This window comes from the organism of the source record quoted next, unplaced genomic scaffold (assembly GCF_019419815.1).
Source record: "Pyrus x bretschneideri cultivar Hongxiangsu unplaced genomic scaffold, Pyrus_bretschneideri_v1 Contig4, whole genome shotgun sequence".
In the NCBI taxonomy this organism is placed as follows: Eukaryota; Viridiplantae; Streptophyta; class Magnoliopsida; order Rosales; family Rosaceae; genus Pyrus; species Pyrus x bretschneideri.
The window spans coordinates 2,264,240-2,283,871 of NW_025999723.1; the positions used below are offsets into that span (position 1 = coordinate 2,264,240).

Sequence of the window (19,632 nt, forward strand, 5' to 3'; positions counted from 1 at the left end):
GTTAGGTTTTTTATGCAAGAATTTATATTATTGAGCAAAAAAAAAAAAAAAGAGGATAAAATAGTACGTACATTATTAAAAAAACATCTATAAAAACAGATAAAATAAAGATTCTTTTTTTGTTCCCTCTTACTTAGGGGTGAAAGTTTGATTGAAAATTTCTATTCTTAGTCTGAATATTTTTTATTCTGAAAAATTTCGATGACATCTGAATATACCTATTAGATCCGAAATTTCTCAAACTTAGTAATATATATATATATATATATATATATATATAAGCATGCATATTCTTATTTTATCATGTTTATTCTTAATTTTAGATATTCTTTATTTCGTATTATATTTTAATCATACTATTATATATTAAAAATGACATAGCTTGTTGAAATTGTTCCATCTTGTGATATTTTCAGTAGGTTGGACATCTATGTTTAACATGGTATAATGTTGTCTTGCACTACCTGTTTTGTTGTATCATCGTCACTCAAGTGAAACGAAGAAATCTAACTGCATGGTTATCTCTTATACATCTTCAACTTCTCTGGTCTTTTCGTAATGAATGTCAAGTGAAAATGTCATCAGTCCATCAATAAGCACCCGAACAACGGCATTTTGTTTCGAAGATGAAATTCTTAAACTTGATACAAGATATCAAACGAAAAGTAATCTCGAATCAAAACAACTGGCTTCGAGCAGAAAAAAGGAGTTTATTCACCTTGAAAGGATATTGTTCAACTACTGAGTTATAAGTTACAGCATTCTTGGAGTCTATTATTCAAACAACAAACCACCACCACTAAGCATGATCCCATTAAGTGAGATCGGCTATATGAATCTTAGAACGACAGTGCAAAGCGCATTCTTTTTAAGTCTTTATATAGAGTTTAAGTTTTCAGAAGATCATTTAGTCAAATCCATGGTGAAATCCCATAGTTTCTTTGCCATCTCCGCGTCTTGACCTTGTCGACTTGGCTTGGATAGGTTACTGTCCGAAAAATATTCGCCCGTCACCCCCTCGACTTGTGGATGCAGTGCCACATAGCACGTCGTTGCAGCTCCCTGTAATCGACAAAGTTAATAAACAACACGACATTCTACGTTTGAACGACTATTTGAAAGTTCATCATATTTCGAATTACTCAAATTCGCTTGGTATGTTGTTTTCTCTAGAGGTTCAAGCAGATGTAACTTACCTGCTTAACATTTTTAAACAGAGCTCTACCAAGCACTTTAACAAACCCTGCATCAAACCAGAAAACCAAACGTCTGATTATCCGAAACTAAGCACGTAGATAATGAACGTGTAAATTTGAGATTTGTAGATAGACGTCAATTTTGGTTCGGTTTAAACTTCAAACATACACTGAACACAAAGCCTCCTCGACAAGCGATAGTATGCAGTTTATATCGGAATTCTACATTTAAATAAGACTCCCATAAGTGATTTACCGTTAGCAGCTCTGTTATAACGAAACAGACTGGTAACAATTGCACCAGGGTGAAGTGAGTTTGCAGTTATAGCTGCTCCTTCTTCCTGTTGAACAATCACAAATAACGGAGTTCTATCAACACACAATGTGTGTTTATCTCTACACATAAAAGTACAGAAGTAGTGGACCGATGTATGCAAGCGGGTATTTTCAGAATCACGATTCTGCTGGTTTAACGTTGCTGATTACCTTTAAGCGTCTTGCAAGCTCATTAGCGTGCAAAATGTTAGCAAGCTTCGATTGGAAATATGCACGAAAGATGCTGTACCTGCAGATAGGCAGAAGTACTGATATGGCATCAAAATCCAAATCCAAACTTACTTGTTGCATAAGCTCCATCCGTATTTAATCAAAATTTTATGCATGACTGTTGTGGTAACACGTAACTAATAACTAAGAATCATCTTAATGTTACCCTTCTTGGTCGTTAATTTTATCAAAACGAATTCCTTCAGGATACGGGTAGCGGTGACCTTCTGAGGACACATTTACGATTCTCCCTTCTTTGCCGCTTTTGCGTGCTGTTTTCTTCATAGTATCCAACAAAAGATTTGTCAAAAGAAAATGACCTGCAGAATCAGGAACATAACCAAAAAGATACAAATCAACCCCTCCGAATCAAAGAATTATGAACGGTTGGCTGAGTTTATCGATGCATATGCTCCGACACCGACTGTTAAAAGAAGGTCTAAAACTAGATTGGCTACAGTTAAACTGGAAGTAACATTCAGTCGATTAGGACATCTTAACCAACAATACTTTTGAAAAATGTCACTGGCGTTCTAGGATTCATAATGCCGACACCACTAAGTGAAAAATGATTAGTTGTTGTAGTTGGTTTTGCTGTTGTTTGTACTTTAAACTTTCAGTTTTACGGAGTAACAAATGCAACATACCTACGTGGTTTGTCGCGAACTGAAGTTCGATCTTGTCTTTAGAAAGCGTGAAAGGGGTTCCCATAACTCCTGCATTGTTACTTACGAAAAGACAAGCTATTATTACCTGAGGTGGATTTTATGAACTAAGCCTCTTCAAGTACTTGTACCATTTCTGTCCATTTCTTACATTAAGATGTTAAGAGGAAGACCAGAGGAATTGAAATCCGATGCGAATTTCCTAACGGATGATAACGAACTCAGATCCAATTCCATGGCATCAACTTTGGCAGTGGGGATTGCCTTCACTATTTGTTCTCTTGCATCTTTACTGGCGGCCATGTTCCTCACTGCCATAACCACATGAGCGCCACGCAGTGCAAGAACGCGTGCAGTTTCGGTGCCAATACCACTAGATGCTCCTGCAACATCAATATGCAGAACCAAAGAGAATGTTCCCATAAGAACAAGGAACAATAGTTGAAGAAAGTATACCATCTGCATATCAAACTTAAAGAAAGAAGCAGCAAATGGAAGTTCCCTCACCTGTAACAATGGCGGTGAGACCAGTGGCATCAATTCCTTCAGTAACTTCTTCTGCCGTGGAAGATGATGAGAACCCAGATGGCCCCTTTCTTCTGAAGCGCCACATCTTCTTCTTCTCACTCCCTCTGCACGCAAAGAGATGGGAAAGTCTCGAAGACTCGAAGTGTAATTTACAGTGACGGTTACTTGAAGTGTTCTTTTTCTTTTGAGAATTGTTATTAGCACTCTAAAAATCTCATTCTACACTTCAAACTTTTTATATTAGGAAAGAAAAATACATTTTTGAGGAGTGTAGAATGAGATTTTTAGAATGCTAATAACAATTCTCTTTCTTTTCTCTTTCGTGTCTAATTTTTAGCCACAAATTTGGAAAGGTCAATTTAATTAGCACAATAATCATCATCTTATTCACTAACTTGTTGTTCACGATTTGACTTATTTGGGTTTGTCTTGTAATTTGGGTTTGATTTTTTTGGAGCAAACTCCACCATTGTGTACACTGTTTCTAGTTGTGGACATAGTTTGTTTGTTTGTTTGTTTTTTTTTTTTTTTTAACAAGCGACATTATTTACATTAAAAGGAAGAAAGTGAGCTTAACCTCACAATGAATTAATAAAAATATGGTTTAAATTCGCTTTTGGCGAGAATCGAACCTAAGATCTCACTTACAAGCGAAGAGAAATATTACTAGATCATAGTACTAGTGGCAGTTGTGGACATAGCTTGTTGAAATTGTTTGGTATCGTATCATTTTCAGTAGGTTGGAATTCTTTATTTCATATTATGTGTTTTTATTTTTTTGAACAATTGATATTATTTACACTAAGGGGAGGGAGTGGGTTTAACCTCACAATAGGCTAGCAATAATGTGGTTCAAACTCGCCTTTGACAATAATCGAATCTAAGACCTCTCACTTACCAGTGAAGAAGAATATCACTAGACCGTACCATATTATGTGTTTTAATCATGCTATTATATATTAAAAACGAAGAGTATATATTATCATACGTACTATTTTATCTTGTCTAATATGATTTTACGTCATACACACCTATGATGACATGCAAATATCACAAAAATTTGGAAAAAAATTAATTGAATAGTGGATGTATAAAAATTTGAAAATTTCCAAAGTCTTGCTAAAATATAAGAGATCCGAATTATGAGATAAAATCGATTTCGAAATTTTTGATAAATTCCAATTTTCGAAGTGTAGTTTGTAGTGATAGTTACTTGAAGTGTTATTTTCTTTTCTCTTTCGTGTCCAATTTTTGGCCACAAATTTGGAAAGTTCAATTTAATTAGCATAATAATCATTATCTTATTCACTGATTTGTTGTTCACGATTTGACTTATTTGGGTTTGTCTTCTAATTTGGATTTGATTTTTTGGAGTAAACTCCACCTTGTGTACATTGTTTCTAGTTGTGGACATAACTTTAATTTTTTTTTCTTTTTTAACAAGCAACCTTATTTACACTAAAGGGAAGAAAGTAAGCTTAGCCTCACAATGAATTAGTAATAATATGGTTTAAATTCGTCTTTGACGAGAATCGAACCAAAAATCTCATTTCAAATTTTGCCCACTCACTCATTGTAATCTCCCTTTTTCTCTCCCTCTACACTTGCGTCTCTCCTCGCTTTCCCACTTCCTCCGGTGCAATCTCTTTTTCTTTCTAATCTCTTTTGAGTTTCTTTCAATATGTCACTTTATATAATTTATTCTTTAATGTCAGATTTGGTGAGTTTGATTTGGGTTTGTGAATGTCTTCCTGGCTTTTCCACTTTGGATTCACATAATAAGTTCAATGGTTGTAAACAGAACAGAATACTCACTTGCGAACAAGGCAAATTCAAAGCTTGAAAATTTGTATGTTATGCATGAGCTGACTTTATTTTTTTGTGCACTTTATTCATGCCTGTTGTGGATAATAGCTTGAAAAATTGTATGTATTGCATGCGCTGACTAATACTTTGTAGTGCACCTTTCTATGCAAATTATTCATGCCTGTTGTGGATAATAGTTCCAAAACCCGTAGCGAAGCGCCGACAATTTTTTTAGTTCGAACTATAATTTGATTTCGAAAATTTTTGAAGTAAAGTTGGAATGCTTGTTTCCGATCTGTTCCCACCTAAAATCAGTGCCATGCATGAAATATATGACAAAGGTGGAGAGTCCACGAAAAGAAAACAATCGAGGAGAAAAATCACCGTGGGCGTGGCCTATTTTACCAAGACCTCACCCAACCCACGTGATACTCGGCATCTCACTACCCGACCCGCCCAAACGCTAACTGGGCCGATCACCTCCTCCATCCAAGTCCGAAAGGTCCGAAACCCTAACTACCAGCACGTGCGAGGGCGCCTCCTTCTTCGATAGAGTCACGTGCCGAAAACAACCACACACAGACTCCAAATCGTGATAGCTGGAAGAAGAGAAATGATACAGAAAGAACAGAACAGAGATAGAAACCCTAGCTCCCTCCCCAGTTTTCCCACCCCCAAATTTCCCACCTCTCCCAATTTTCCATGCATTTCAGCTCGTGTTTGAGGTACGCTCTGTTAGAAAGTCATTGTAACTAGATAGGAATGTTTTATTTAATTGAATTGTAATTGATACTTTCTGTTATCGTGTTCCTAGTTTCTAGGTCTTCTTGTTGTACAAGGAAAGGTATTGTATATATTGAGCATTCTATCAATGAAAGGATTATTCTGGCTAAATACTATTTTCACATGGTATACAGAGCAGGTTCCAAACCCTAGCTCTTTTCTCTGCCGAAACCACCAGAACTTTTTTTTCATTCGTTGTCCTCCTTCTCCATGGCTGACAGCGACAACACCATTATCAAGAAGGGCGACGGCGAGAGTTTTGCCGACCCTTATTTTCTTCATCCTTCAGATCATCCTGGTTTGATTTTAGTCTCCAAAAAATTAACTGGGGACAACTACAACACTTGGTGCCGAGCTATGGAGATTTCTTTAGGTGCCAAGAACAAAATTGGTTTTGTTAACGGCAAGGTGAACATGCCATCTGAAACAAAGCAACCCGATGCTTACGCCGCATGGCAGAGGTGCAATAACATGCTGCTTGCATGGATCATCAATTCCATTGAATCTGATATTTCAGATTCAATTCTTTACTTGAAGACAGCCTATGAAGTTTGGGAAGATCTTCGGGAAAGATTTTCTCAAAGCAATGCTCCACGAATTTTTCAGCTTCAAAGAGAGATTGCCTCTCTCACCCAAGGCCAACAATCTGTGGCTGTTTATTACACAAAATTGAAGGGTTTTTGGGATGAGTTAGCATCCTATAGTTCTTCAACAATCTGCACTTGTGGCGCACAACATGAAACCAATAGACTTATGCAGTTCCTCATGGGATTGAATGAGTCTTACAGTGTTATTCGTGGACAAATCCTATTGATGAATCCACTTCCCTCCTACCGACAAGCGTATTCCTCGATCATCCAAGAAGAAAAACAACGAGAGTTAGGCACTGGATCCCGCAGTCTAACTGAACCAGCAGCCATGACGGTTCGCCATCAGCAGCAATCTTACAAGAAGCAGCACCAACAGTCGCAGACCAGCAGCAACAGTCGACCTCCTTTTCACTGCTCTTACTGCGACGCTAAGTATCATACCGTTGAGACTTGTTGGCAGAAGAATGGTTATCCACCGGATCATCCCCGTCACAATCCCAACAAGACACGCAACTCCAAACAAAATGGTGGTGGCAGCGGCTTCTCTCGTGGAAGTTCTTATGCTCATCACGTTGCTTCTACTCCCACCATCAAGGATCTTCAAGCTGCTGTGCCCAACCTGTCCGAGAAACAATATGCAGACATCTTTTCTGCCTTGATTTCCAAGAATGACAAACCACAAGCTGCGAATGAAACACCACAAGCCCATGCCGCTCTCACTTCTCCACCACTCTCAGGTTTGTCTCCGCTTGTTCCCGGTCGATGGATCATCGACAGCGGAGCAACGGATCACATCACTTGCTCGTCTAGTTTATTGACAAATTCCATTACCAATACCTCTTTGCCGCCTGTCTCACTGCCTAGCGGAGAGAAGGCTTCTATTACTTCGATTGGCAATATTCAATTAAGTGATTTACTACAATTGAAAGATGTTCTATGCGTGCCTTCTTTCCAAGTTGATTTATTATCTGTTGGAAAAATTACAGATGGGTTCCATTGTTCCGTGACTTTTTTCCCCTCTTGGTGCATTTTACAGGACCTGATTTCGAAGGTGACGATTGGTGTTAGTAAGCGACGGGGCAATCTCTATTACCTTGTGGCGTTGGCTTCTACTTCCTCTCTGCAAAACCGACCCTCCTGTCACCTCATTACCGTTTCTGTTGACCTTTGGCACCGCCGTCTGGGGCATCCTTCTCTTGGGCGTCTACAATATTTAGCAAATAAAACCTTAAATTTCCCTTTTGATTCAAGTCATCGTTGTCATGTTTGTCCATTGGCAAAACAAACTCGCCAACCTTTTAGTCGTAGCTCCATTTCAACTTCTAGTTTTTTCGAACTTTTGCATTGTGACATTTGGGGTCCTCATCAGACTGCCTCCCTTACTGGTGCTCATTATTTCTTAACTATCGTTGATGATTTTTCTCGTTTCACCTGGGTTTTCTTAATGTGACACAAACATGAAACACAACCTACCCTCAAAACCTTTTTTGCTTATATTGAAACTCAATTTCACACCAAAATCAAACAAATTAGAGTCGATAATGGGGGTGAATTTTATTCCATGCGGAATTTCTTCTCTGACAATGGGATCATTTATCAACACTCTTGTGTTTACACACCACAACAAAATGGTGTTGTAGAACGCAAGCATCGCCATATCCTAGAAACTGCCCGGGCTTTGCGTTTTCAGTCTCATTTACCAGTTAAGTTTTGGGGGGAGTGTATTCTCACCGCCACTTATCTCATAAACCGTCTCCCTACCCCATTACTTTCCAGAAAATCACCATTTGAGATACTATACAACAAGCCACCTTCTTATTCCCATATGCGTGTTTTCGGTTGTCTTGCCTATGCCACGTCTGTCCATCCTTCCTCCAAGTTCTCTCCGAGGGCTCATCGATGTGTCTTTCTTGGTTATCCCCCAGGTCAAAAGGCTTATAAGCTTTATGATCTTGAGACACATAAAATCTTCACCAATCGGGATGTTATTTTTCTTGAAGACACGTTTCCTTTTGATCCATCCACCACCGCTGCACCCTTCCCTCCCTTATCCGATTTACCTCATTCCACACCTTTACCCATCCCACTTGATCCCATCACCCTTGACCATTCCACCACTACTCCACTAGATATTGTTCCCCACACTTCCACACCGCTTGACCCACCGCTTGACCCATCCCCACCGCCTGACTCATCCTCACATCCTCCCACCTTTCACCCCCTCACGGACCCCCCCCACGGACCCCACCCCAGACCTTCCTATTTCTACTCAACCCACCCGTTTTTCCACACGCCACAAGGAGCCCAATGTTCGTCTCCGTGACTACGTTTGCTCGCAGGTGATGCTGTCCCCACTCCAATCTTCGTCGCCTTCGTCATCCGGTTCCACCAAAGGTACTCGTTATCCCATTTGTAATTCTATTTCCTATCACAGATATTCACCATTGCATCTTTCTTTTGTTGCTCACATTAGTCGAAGTGTAGAACCTTCTTCTTTTGCAGAGGCTCTTCAAGACCCTCATTGGCGCGCAGCTATGGATTCCGAACTTGAGGCACTTTCTTCCAACAATACCTGGACTCTTACTCCGCTTCTTCCCGGCAAGCGTCCCATTGATTGTCGGTGGGTCTACAAAATCAAGCATAATGCTGATGGTTCTATCGAGCGTTACAAAGCTCGTTTAGTGGCCAAAGGATTCACTCAAGCCGAGGGGATTGATTATCATGACATTTTCTCTCCCACCGCCAAAATGATCACAGTTCGCTGTCTACTTGCTCTTGCCGCTGGTCAAGGGTGGTCTCTTCAACAATTTGATGTTCATAATGCCTTTCTTCATGGCGACCTTCAGGAAGAAATTTACATGTCCCCTCCTCCTGGTCTTCGGCGTCAAGGGGAGAACCTTGTATGCCGCCTCAACAAGTCCTTATATGGTCTCAAGCAAGCCTCTCGACAGTGGTTTGCCAAATTCACAGAAGCTATCCTTGCCGCTGGTTTTACTCAGTCCAAAGCAGATTATTCTCTCTTCACCCAAAAGAACGGTACATCCTTCACAGCTTTGTTGATTTACGTTGATGATATTATTATTACGGGCAACAATTTAGATACCATTAATGCTCTTAAACGGTTTCTTCATACTCGCTTTCGTATTAAGGATCTTGGCAATCTGAAATATTTTCTGGGTATTGAAGTTTCTCGTTCCAAAAGAGGACTATGTATTTCACAAAGAAAGTATGCCCTTGAAATAATCAAGGATTGCGGCCTTTTGGGTGCAAAACCAGTAGGATTTCCAATGGAGGAAAACAAACTTTCAGATAAAGGTGAATTACTCAAAGACCCATCTTTGTATCGAAGATTGGTTGGACGGTTGATTTATCTTACCGTTACTAGACCAGACATCACATACTCCGTGCATGTACTTAGCCGTTTTATGCATCAACCGCGTCAACCACATATGGATGCAGCACTTCGAATTGTGCGGTATTTGAAGTCTGCACCAGGTCAGGGCTTATATTTTCAGTCAGATAATAAGTTAACTTTGAGAGCCTTTTGTGATTCGGATTGGGCTGGTTGTCCGATAACTCGACGTTCTACGACTGGGTATTGTATATTCTTTGGGAATTCGTTGATTTCGTGGAGGACTAAGAGGCAGAAAACGGTCTCACTTTCTAGTGCTGAAGCCGAATATAGGGCTATGGCTGGAACATGTTGCGAGCTCATTTGGTTACGGTATTTGTTAACAGATTTGCATGTACCCATTTCAGGACCTGCCATTATGTCTTGTGATAACCAGGCAGCATTGCATATTGCTGCTAATCCTGTCTTTCATGAGAGAACACGCCACATAGAGATGGATTGCCATTTCGTTTGGGACAAGATTTTAGACGGCTCTATAGCTACTCGATATGTCAATTCTTCTCAACAATTGGCAAACATATTTACAAAGGCCTTAGGCAAAGAAAAATTTTCATCCATGTTGTGCAAGTTGGGAGTTCTTGACATCCACTCTCCAACTTGAGGGGGAGTGTTAGAAAGTCATTGTAACTAGATAGGAATGTTTTATTTAATTGATTTGTAATTGATACTTTCTGTTATCGTGTTCCTAGTTTCTAGGTCTTCTTGTTGTACAAGAAAAGGTTTTGTATATATTGAGCATTCTATCAATGAAAGGTTAATTCTGGCTAAATACTATTTTCACACCGGCCGTTCTCCAATTGACAATTTTTCATATGGTATTGATTTATGCATGCAACTGTGGCGGATTGTATTTTTCCCAATTCAGGATTGTTTAATCGATTGACAGTTCTTTGATGGGATTGTTTTTTGATTTTTTTTCCATAGAAATAAACCCTAAATTTAATTTATATAGAAATACCACTGTTGATAAGGATTTTGTTAGTTGTGAGGTGGAATCATCAACAATGGAAGTTGAAGGTTCTTCCTTGGTGGGAAATGGAAACTGGGTTGGACACATTTATGATCCTCCCTTCTTTGCCGCTGTCGAGTGCTGTTTCCTTCATAGTATCCAACAAAAGATTTGTCAACAGAAAATGACCTGCAAAATCAGAATATTAACCAAATAGATACAATCAATCCTTCCCGAATCAAAGAAGTATGAAAGGTTAGCTGAGTTTGTTGATGCATATGCTCCAACGCCGAGAGTTAAAAGGTCTAAAACTAGATTGGCTACAGACTAAACTAGAAGAAACATTCAGTCAATTACAACAGCTTAACCAACAATACTTTTTAAACTGTCAATGGCGTTCTATGATTCATACAGCCGACCCTATTTAGTACGATAAGGGTTGGCTGTTGTGGTTGTTGTTGTTTGTACTTTAAACTGTCAGTTTTACAGAGTAACAAATGCTACATACCTACGTGGTTTGTGGCGAACTGAAGTTCGATCTTGTCCTTCGAAAGCATGAAGGGGGTTCCCATGACTCCCGCATTTTTGTTGTTCACAATTTGGCTTATTTTCGTTTATCTTGTAATTTGGATTTAAATCTTTTGGAACAAACTCCACTGTCTTGTACACTGTTGCTAATTATTGACATAACTTGCTGAGATTGTTTGGCCTTGTGATATTTTCAATAGGTTGGACATCTATGTTTAACAACGGAATTTTGTTCGAAGATGAAATTCCTAAACTTGATACAAGATATCAAACGAAAAGCAATCTTGAATCAAAACAAAAAGGTTACGAGCAGAAAAAAGGAGTTTATTCACTTTGAAAGGATATTGTTCAACTTCTGATTTATAAGTAACAGCATTCTTCGAGTCTATTATTCAAACAACAAACAACCACCGCTAAGCGTTATTCTAGTAAGGAGAGTCCGTTGTATGAATCTTAGAACATGTTGACCCTAAAAACGACATAGCACAAAGAGCACTCCCTTAAGTATTTACATAGAGTTTAAGTTTTGAGAAGATCGTTTAGTCAAATCCATGCTAAAATCCCATAGTTTCTTTGCCATCTCTACGTCTTGACCTTGTGGCCTTGGCTTGGATAGGTTACAGTCCGAGAAATATTCGCCGGTCACCCCCTTGACTTGTGGATGCAGTGCCACATAGCACGTCGTTGCTGCTCCCTGTAATCGACAAAGTTAATAAACAACACGACATTCTACGTTTAAACGACCATTTGGAAGTTCATCATATTTCGAATTATTCAAATTCGCTTGGTATGTTGTTTGCTCTAGAGGTTCAAGCAGATGTAACTTACCTGCTGAACATTTTTAAGCACAGCTCTACCAAGCACATTAACAAGCCCTGCATCAAACCAGAAAACCAAACGTCTGATTATCCGAAACTAAGCAAGTTGATAATGAATATGTAAATTTGAGATTTGTAGATTGACTTCGATTTTGGTTCGGTTTAAACTTTGAACACACACTGAATACAAACCTCCTCGACAAGCGATAGTATGCAGATTATATCGGAATACATTTAAATAAGACTCACATAGTTGGTTTAGTGAAGTGATTTACCGTTAATAATGCTGCCATAACGAAACAGATTGGTAACAATTGCAACAGGGTGAAGCGAGTTTGCAGTTATATCTGCTCCTTCTTCACTCAACATACCATGACTGCCATAAACATAAAACAAGGTAATGCGTGTGTATATCTACATGTAAAAGTACAGACGTATTGGACCAATGCACGCGAGCGGGTATTTTCAGAATCACGATTCTGCTAATTTAACGTTGCTGATTACCTTTAAGCGTCTTGCAAGCTCATTAGCATGCAAAATGTTAGCAAGCTTTGATTGGCCATATGCACGAAAGCTGCTGTACCTGCAGATAGGATTAGACTCATATCAAACTCCCTCCATTCAGCATATGCTATAACCAAGGAAACACACCGAAAACAAATATAATACGCGACTAACTTGTGCAGGAGTACTGATATGACCAAAATCCAATTCCAAACTTTCTTGCATAAGCTCCACCCGCTTTTAATCAAAATTCTATGTGTGACTCATGCACTAACACGTATATAATACTATCTAAATATCTAAAAACTAAGAATTATCTCAACGTTACCCTGCTTGGTCGTTAATTTTATCAAAACGAATTTCTTCAGGATACGGGTTGTGGTGAGCTTCTGAGGACACATTTACGATTCTCCTTTCTTTGCCGCTTTTGCGTGCTGTTTTCTTCATAGTATCCAACAAAAGATTTGTCAAAAGAAAATGACCTGCAAAATCAGTAAAATAACCAAACAGATACAAATCAACTCTCCCGAATCAAAGAATTATGAACAGTTAGCTGAGCTCCAACAGTTAAAAGGTCTAAAACTAAATTGGCTACAGATTAAACTGGAAGAAACATTCAGTCAATTAGAACAACTTAACCCAGGGTCAATCGAGCTCAATTTATAGGGACATGTTAACAATTCAATACTAACCACACCAATACTATTCCACAACTTGCATCTTAACATCATAGTACGACATGTGTAATATTTTATTACAAAATGCTTGAACGAAATCAACGGTAAAATTCTTGGATATCAATTATATTTAATTTAGTCAGGTTTTTGATGCAAGAATTTACATTATTGAGCAAAAAAAAATTAGGACAAAATAGTACGTACATAATTAAAAAAAACATCTATAAAAACAGATAAAATAAAGATTCTTTTTTTGGTTCCCTCTTAAGTTTGATTGAAAATTTCTATTCTTAGTCTGAATATTTTCGATTCTGAAAAATTTTGATGACATCTGAATATACCTATTAGATCCGAAATTTCTCAAATTTTGTACTATATATATACATATCTCTATATACTAAAACCCAATCAGGATGGTACTGTGGATGACCAGTGGGCGGACGATTTTACCCCTCGCTTTATCCTCGCTCTTCCTTTGTGTGGGTTGCTTCGTGCAGTGGAAAGACGATTTGCCCATTCTTTCCATGCGTCCGTCATCGTTCTTAAGGAAGAGTTGCCCGGCTTGCCCACGCGTCCATCATCGCTGGACCTGCTTTCGGCTTCTTCTGTGCTTTTCGCCTTTCTCTCTCACCATTCTCAGCTTTTGCTGTTATGAACCCTGGCTTTCTTTGTCTCGAAAACGCCGGTTTGTCTCGCTCATCATCCTTGCCGTCTCTCTCACAAATTATCAACAACGATGGTCTCTTGCCGGAAAAAGCAGTCTGCAGCTAGAACTTTTTTCGATTTTTCATTCGAATCGATTCCATTTCTTACCCAAAAAAGTTAGCGTTTACTGGTGAGTTTTTTCGCCTTTCTCAACGTGGGTGTTTTATTTTTTATTATTTATTTTTTTTGGTGGTTTAGGATTTGCATATGGTTTTTGTGTTTAAGTTTGATTTTTGTGATTTTGTTTGTAGGCTCGGATCCTCCTCTTCTTCTTCATCCAAACCAGTAGCCCCACCTTCGATTATTACCGACGGAAACATGACATATTAAGGCGGAACAACAAAACTGTAACACTTATAAGAAAGAGCTCCAAACCCGCGAAGAAATCTAATATCTAACTGCATGGTTCTCTCTTATACCTCTTCAACTTCTCTGGTCTTTTCGTAACGAATGTCAAGTGAAAATGTCATCAGTCCATCAATAAGCATCCGAACAACGGCATTTTGTTTCGAAGATGAAATTCCTAAACTTGATACAAGATATCAAACGAAAAGTAAAATCTCGAATCAAAACAACTGGGTTCGAGCAGAAAAAAGGAGTTTATTCACCTTGAAAGGATATTGTTCAACTTCTGAGTTATAAGTCACAGCATTCTTGGAGTCTATTATTCAAACAACAAACCACCACCACTAAGCATGATCCCAGCAAGTGAGATCGGCTATATGAATCTTAGAACGACAACGCAAAGCACATTCTTTTTAGGTCTTTATATAGAGTTTAAGTTTTCAGAAGATCATTTAGTCAAATCCATGCTGAAATCCCATAGTTTCTTTGCCATCTCCGCGTCTTGACCTTGTCGACTTGGCTTGGATAGGTTACTGTCCCGAAAATATTCGCCCGTCATCCCCTCGACTTGTGGATGCAGTGCCACATAGCACGTCGTTGCAGCTCCCTGTAATCGACAAAGTTAATAAACAACACGACATTCTACGTTTGAACGACTATTTGAAAGTTCATCATAATTCGAATTACTCAAACTCGCTTGGTATGTTGTTTGCTCTAGAGGTTCAAGCAGATGTAACTTACCTGCTTAACATTTTTAAGCACAGCTCTACCAAGCACTTTAACAAGCCCTGCATCAAACCAGAAAACCAAACGTCTGATTATCCGAAACTAAGCACGTAGATAATGAATGTGTAAATTTGAGATTTGTAGATAGACGTCAATTTTGGTTCGGTTTAAACTTCAAACATACACTGAACACAAAGCCTCCTCGACAAGTGATAGTACGCAGTTTATATCGGAATTCTACATTTAAATAAGACTCCCATAAGTGATTTACCGTTAACAGCGCTGTTATAACGAAACAGATTGGTAACAATTGTACCAGGGTGAAGTGAGTTTGCAGTTATATCTGCTCCTTCTTCCTGTTGAACAATCACAAATAACGGATTTCAATCAACACACAATGTGTGTTTATCTCTACACATAAAAGTACAGAAGTAGTGGACCCATGTATGCAAGCGGGTATTTTCAGAATCACGATTCTGCTGGTTTAACGTTGCTGATTACCTTTAAGCGTCTTGCAAGCTCATTAGCGTGCAAAATGTTAGCAAGCTTCGATTGGCAATATGCACGAAAGTTGCTGTACCTGCAGATAGGCAGAAGTACTGATATGGCATCAAAATCCAAATCCAAACTTACTTGTTGCATAAGCTCCATCCGTATTTAATCAAAATTTTATGCATGACTGTTGCGGTAACACGTAACTAATAACTAAGAATCATCTCAATGTTACCCTTCTCGGTCGTTAATTTTATCAAAACGAATTCCTTCAGGATACGGGTAGCGGTGACCTTCTGAGGACACATTTACGATTCTCCCTTCTTTGCCGCTTTTGCGTGCTGTTTTCTTCATAGTATCCAACAAAAGATTTGTCAAAAGAAAATGACCTGCAGAATCAGGAACATAACCAAAAAGATACAAATCAACCCCTCCGAATCAAAGAATTATAAACGGTTGGCTGAGTTTATCGATGCATATGCTCCGACACCGACTTTTAAAAGAAGGTCTAAAACTAGATTGGCTACAGTTAAACTGGAAGTAACATTCAGTCGATTAGGACATCTTAACCAACAATACTTTTGAAAAATGTCACTGGCGTTCTAGGATTCATAATGCCGACACCACTAAGTGAAAAATGATTAGTTGTTGTAGTTGGTTTTGCTGTTGTTTGTACTTTAAACTTTCAGTTTTACGGAGTAACAAATGCAACATACCTACATGGTTTGTCGCGAACTGAAGTTCGATCTTGTCTTTAGAAAGCGTGAAAGTGGTTCCCACTCCTGCGTTGTTACTTATGAAAAGACAAGCTATTATTACCGGAGGTGGATTTTATGAACTAAGCCTATTCAAGAACTTGAAACATTTCTGTCCATTACTTACATTAGGATGTTAAGAGGAAGACCAGAGGAATTGAAATCCGAGGCGAATTTCCTAACGGATGATAACGAACTCAGATCCAATTCCATGGCATCAACTTTGGCACTGGGAATTGCCTTCACTATTTGTTCTCTTGCATCTTTACCGGCAGCCATGTTCCTCACTGCCATAACCACATGGGCGCCACGCAGTGCAAGAACGCGTGCAGTTTCGGTGCCAATACCACTAGATGCTCCTGCAACATCAATATGCAGAACCAAAGAGCATGTTCCCATAAGAACAAGGAACAATAGTTGAAGAAAGTATACCATCTGCATATCAAACTTAAAGAAAGAAGCAGCAAATGGAAGTTCCCTCACCTGTAACAATGGCGGTGAGACCAGTGGCATCAATCCCTTCAGTAACTTCTTCTGCTGTGGAAGATGATGAGAACCCAGATGGCCCCTTTCTTCTGAAGCACCACATCTTCTTCTACTCGCTCCCTCTGCACGCAAGGAGATGGGAAAGTCTCGAAGACTCGAAGTGTAATTTATAGTGACGGTTACTTGAAGTGTTCTTTTCTTTTCTCTTTCGTGTCTAATTTTTTGCCACAAATTTGGAAAGGTCAAATTTAATTAGCACAATAATCATCATCTTATTCACTAACTTCTTGTTCACGATTTGACTTATCTGGGTTTTTCTTGTAATTTGGATTTGATTTTTTTGGAGCAAACTCCACCATCGTGTACACTGTTTCTAGTTGTGGACATAGGATTTTTTTTTAACAAACGATATTATTTACACTAAAGGAAATAAAGTGACTTTAGTCTCACAATGAACTAGCAAGAATATGGTTCAAATTCGCCTTTGACGAGAATCGAACCTAATATCTCACTTACAAGCGAAAAGAAATATCACTAGATCGTAGTATACTAGTGGCAGTTGTGGACATAGCTTGTTGAAATTGTTTGGTGGCAGTTGTGGACATAGCTTGTTGAAATTGTTTGGTATCGTATCATTTTCAGTAGGTTGGAATTCTTTATTTCATATTATGTATTTTTAATTTTTTTTTTGTTTTTGAACAATTGATATTATCTACACTAAGGGGAGGGAGTGAGTTTAATCTCACAATGGGCTAGTAATAATGTGGTTCAAATTCGTCTTTGATGAGAATCGAATCTAAGACCTCTCATTTACTAGTGAAGAGGAATATCACTAGACCGTATCATATTAAAAAAAGAAAAATACATATTATCATACGTACTATTTTATCTTGTCTAATATGATTCTACGTCATACACACCTATGATGGCATGCAAATATCACAAAAATTTGGGAAAAAAAATAATTGAATGGTGGATATATAAAAGTTTGATAAATTCCAAAATCATGCAAAAATACAAGAGATCCGAATTATGAGATAAAATCGATTTCGAAATTTTTGATAAATTCCGATTTTCGAATTAGAACTATAATTTGATTTCGAAAATTTTTAAATTAAAATTGGAATTCTTGTTTCCGATCTGATACCACCTAAAATCAGTGCCATGCATGAAATCTATGACAAAAGTGGAGAGTCCGCGAAAATAAAACGAACGAGGAGAAAAATCACCGTGGGCGTGGCCTGTTTTACCAAAACCTCACCCAACCCACGTGATACTGGGCAGGTCACTACCCGACCCACCCAAACGCTAACCGGGCCGATCACCTCCTCCATCCAAGTCCGAAAGGTCCGAAACCCTAACTACCAGCACGTGCGAGGGCGCCTCCTTCTTCGATAGAGTCACGTGCCGGAAACAACCGCACACAGACTCCAAATCGTGATAGCTGGAAGAAGAGAAATGATACAGAAAGAACAGAACAGAGATAGAAACCCTAGCTCCCTCCCCAGTTTTCCCACCCCCAAATTTCCCACCTATCCCAATTTTCCATGCATTTCAGCTCGTGTTTGAGGTACGCTCACCGCTCCTTCTCCAATTGTCAATTTTTCATATGGTATTGATTTTCTGCATGCAACTGTGGCGAATTGTATTTTTCCCAATTCAGGACTGTTTAATCGATTGACGTTTCTTTGATGGGATTGTTTTTTGATTTTTTGTTTCCTTATAAATAAACCCTAAATTTAATTTATATAGAAATACCACTGCTGATAAGGATTTTGTTGGTTGTGAGGTGGAATCATCAACAATGGAAGTTGAAGGTTCTTCCTTGGTGGGAAATGGAAACTGGGTTGGATTCTGAAAACCATTTGGCATGGTTTATAATCTGAATTGTCGTTTATATGTGTCCCGGAATTCGGATTTTCGGTTTCTTGGCCACCATTTGACATGGTTTGTTATATCACTTCTTATTGATGCATATGCTCCGACGCCGAAAGATAAAAAGTCTAAAACTAGATTGGCTACAGACTAAACTAGAAGAAACATTCAGTCAATTAGAACAGCTTCACCAACAATACTTCTTAAACTGTCAATAACGTTCTAGGATTCATACAGCCTACTCTATTTGTTGGTTGTTGTTGTTTGTACTTTAAACTGTCAGTTTTACAGAGTAACAAATGCGACATACCTACGTGGTTTGTGGTGAACTGAAGTTCGATCTTGTCCTTCGAAAGCATGAAGGGGGTTCCCATAACTCCTGCATTGTTACTTATGAAAGGACAAGCTATTATTACCTGAGGTGGATTATCTCTCCATTTCTTACATTAAGATGTTAAGAGGAAGACCGGCGGAATTGAAATCCGATGCGAATTTCCTAACAGATGATAACGAACTCAGATCCAATTCCATGGCATCAACTTTGGCACTGGGGATTGCCTTCACTATTTTTTCTCTTGCATCTTTACCGGCGGCCATGTTCCTCACTGCCATAACCACATGGGCGCCACGCAGTGCAAGAACGCGTGCAGTTTCGGTGCCAATACCACTAGATGCTCCTGCAACATCAATATGCAAAACCAAAGAAAATTTTCCCATAAGAACATGGAATAATAGTTGAAGAAAGTATACCATCTGCATATCAAACTTAAAGAAAGAAGAAGCAAATGGAAGTTCCCTCACGTGTAACAATGGCGGTGAGACCAGTGGCATCAATCCGTTCAGTAACTTTCTCCGCTGTGGAAGATGATGAGAACCCAGATGGTCCTTTTCTTCTGAAGAACCACATCGTCTTCTTCATCTCTCTCTCTCTCTCTCTCCCCCTCTGCACGCAAAGAGATGAGAAAGTCTTGAAGTGTGGTTTAGTGTGGTTTGTAGGGACAGTTTTGGTGAAGTGTTCTTTTCCTTGCCTTGGTGGTGGGTGCCGCGGTGGAGCCTCTTTAGCCCATTTTGTCTTTCGTGTCTAATTTTTTGACACAAAGTTTGGAAATGTCAATTTAATTATCATAACTATCATCATTTTATTCACTAATTTGTTGTTCACGATTTGACTTATTTGGGTTTATCTTCTAATTTGGATTTAAATTTTTTGAGCAAACTCTTTCGTATTGTACACTGTTTCCAGTTA

General features: G+C 38.8%; 1 protein-coding gene and 2 long non-coding RNA genes across 9 annotated transcripts; 2 read left to right on the plus strand and 1 right to left on the minus strand.

Moving 5' to 3' along the window:
• Positions 1-690: 690 nt before the first annotated feature.
• Positions 691-19,623, minus strand: LOC103934909 (short-chain dehydrogenase TIC 32, chloroplastic-like). Of its 7 annotated transcripts, none has more exons than XM_048565599.1 (8): positions 19,188-19,611; positions 18,832-19,063; positions 18,697-18,776; positions 15,506-15,659; positions 15,280-15,358; positions 15,050-15,134; positions 14,794-14,840; positions 691-1,062 (listed from the first exon to the last, which is right to left on the minus strand). In XM_048565599.1, the coding sequence occupies exons 1-8, from the start codon at positions 19,303-19,305 to the stop codon at positions 904-906; spliced, it is 954 nt and encodes a 317-aa protein (XP_048421556.1). In that variant the 5' UTR covers positions 19,306-19,611; the 3' UTR covers positions 691-903. The 7 variants fall into 7 exon arrangements, with proteins under 7 accessions (XP_048421556.1, XP_048421555.1, XP_048421559.1 ...); XM_048565598.1 differs by lacking the exon at positions 14,794-14,840 and adding an exon at positions 1,197-1,243 and having other exon boundaries at positions 19,188-19,609; XM_048565602.1 differs by lacking the exons at positions 14,794-14,840; positions 15,050-15,134; positions 15,280-15,358; ... (2 more) ...; positions 18,832-19,063; positions 19,188-19,611 and adding exons at positions 1,197-1,243; positions 1,453-1,537; positions 1,683-1,761; ... (2 more) ...; positions 2,559-2,790; positions 16,509-16,842.
• LOC125468902 lies at positions 13,450-14,123 on the plus strand. Its single transcript, XR_007251254.1, has 2 exons — positions 13,450-13,837; positions 13,959-14,123. It is a non-coding gene; the product is annotated as an uncharacterized LOC125468902 (long non-coding RNA).
• LOC125468903 lies at positions 17,365-19,066 on the plus strand. Its single transcript, XR_007251255.1, has 2 exons — positions 17,365-18,081; positions 18,670-19,066. It is a non-coding gene; the product is annotated as an uncharacterized LOC125468903 (long non-coding RNA).
• Positions 19,624-19,632: the final 9 nt, after the last annotated feature.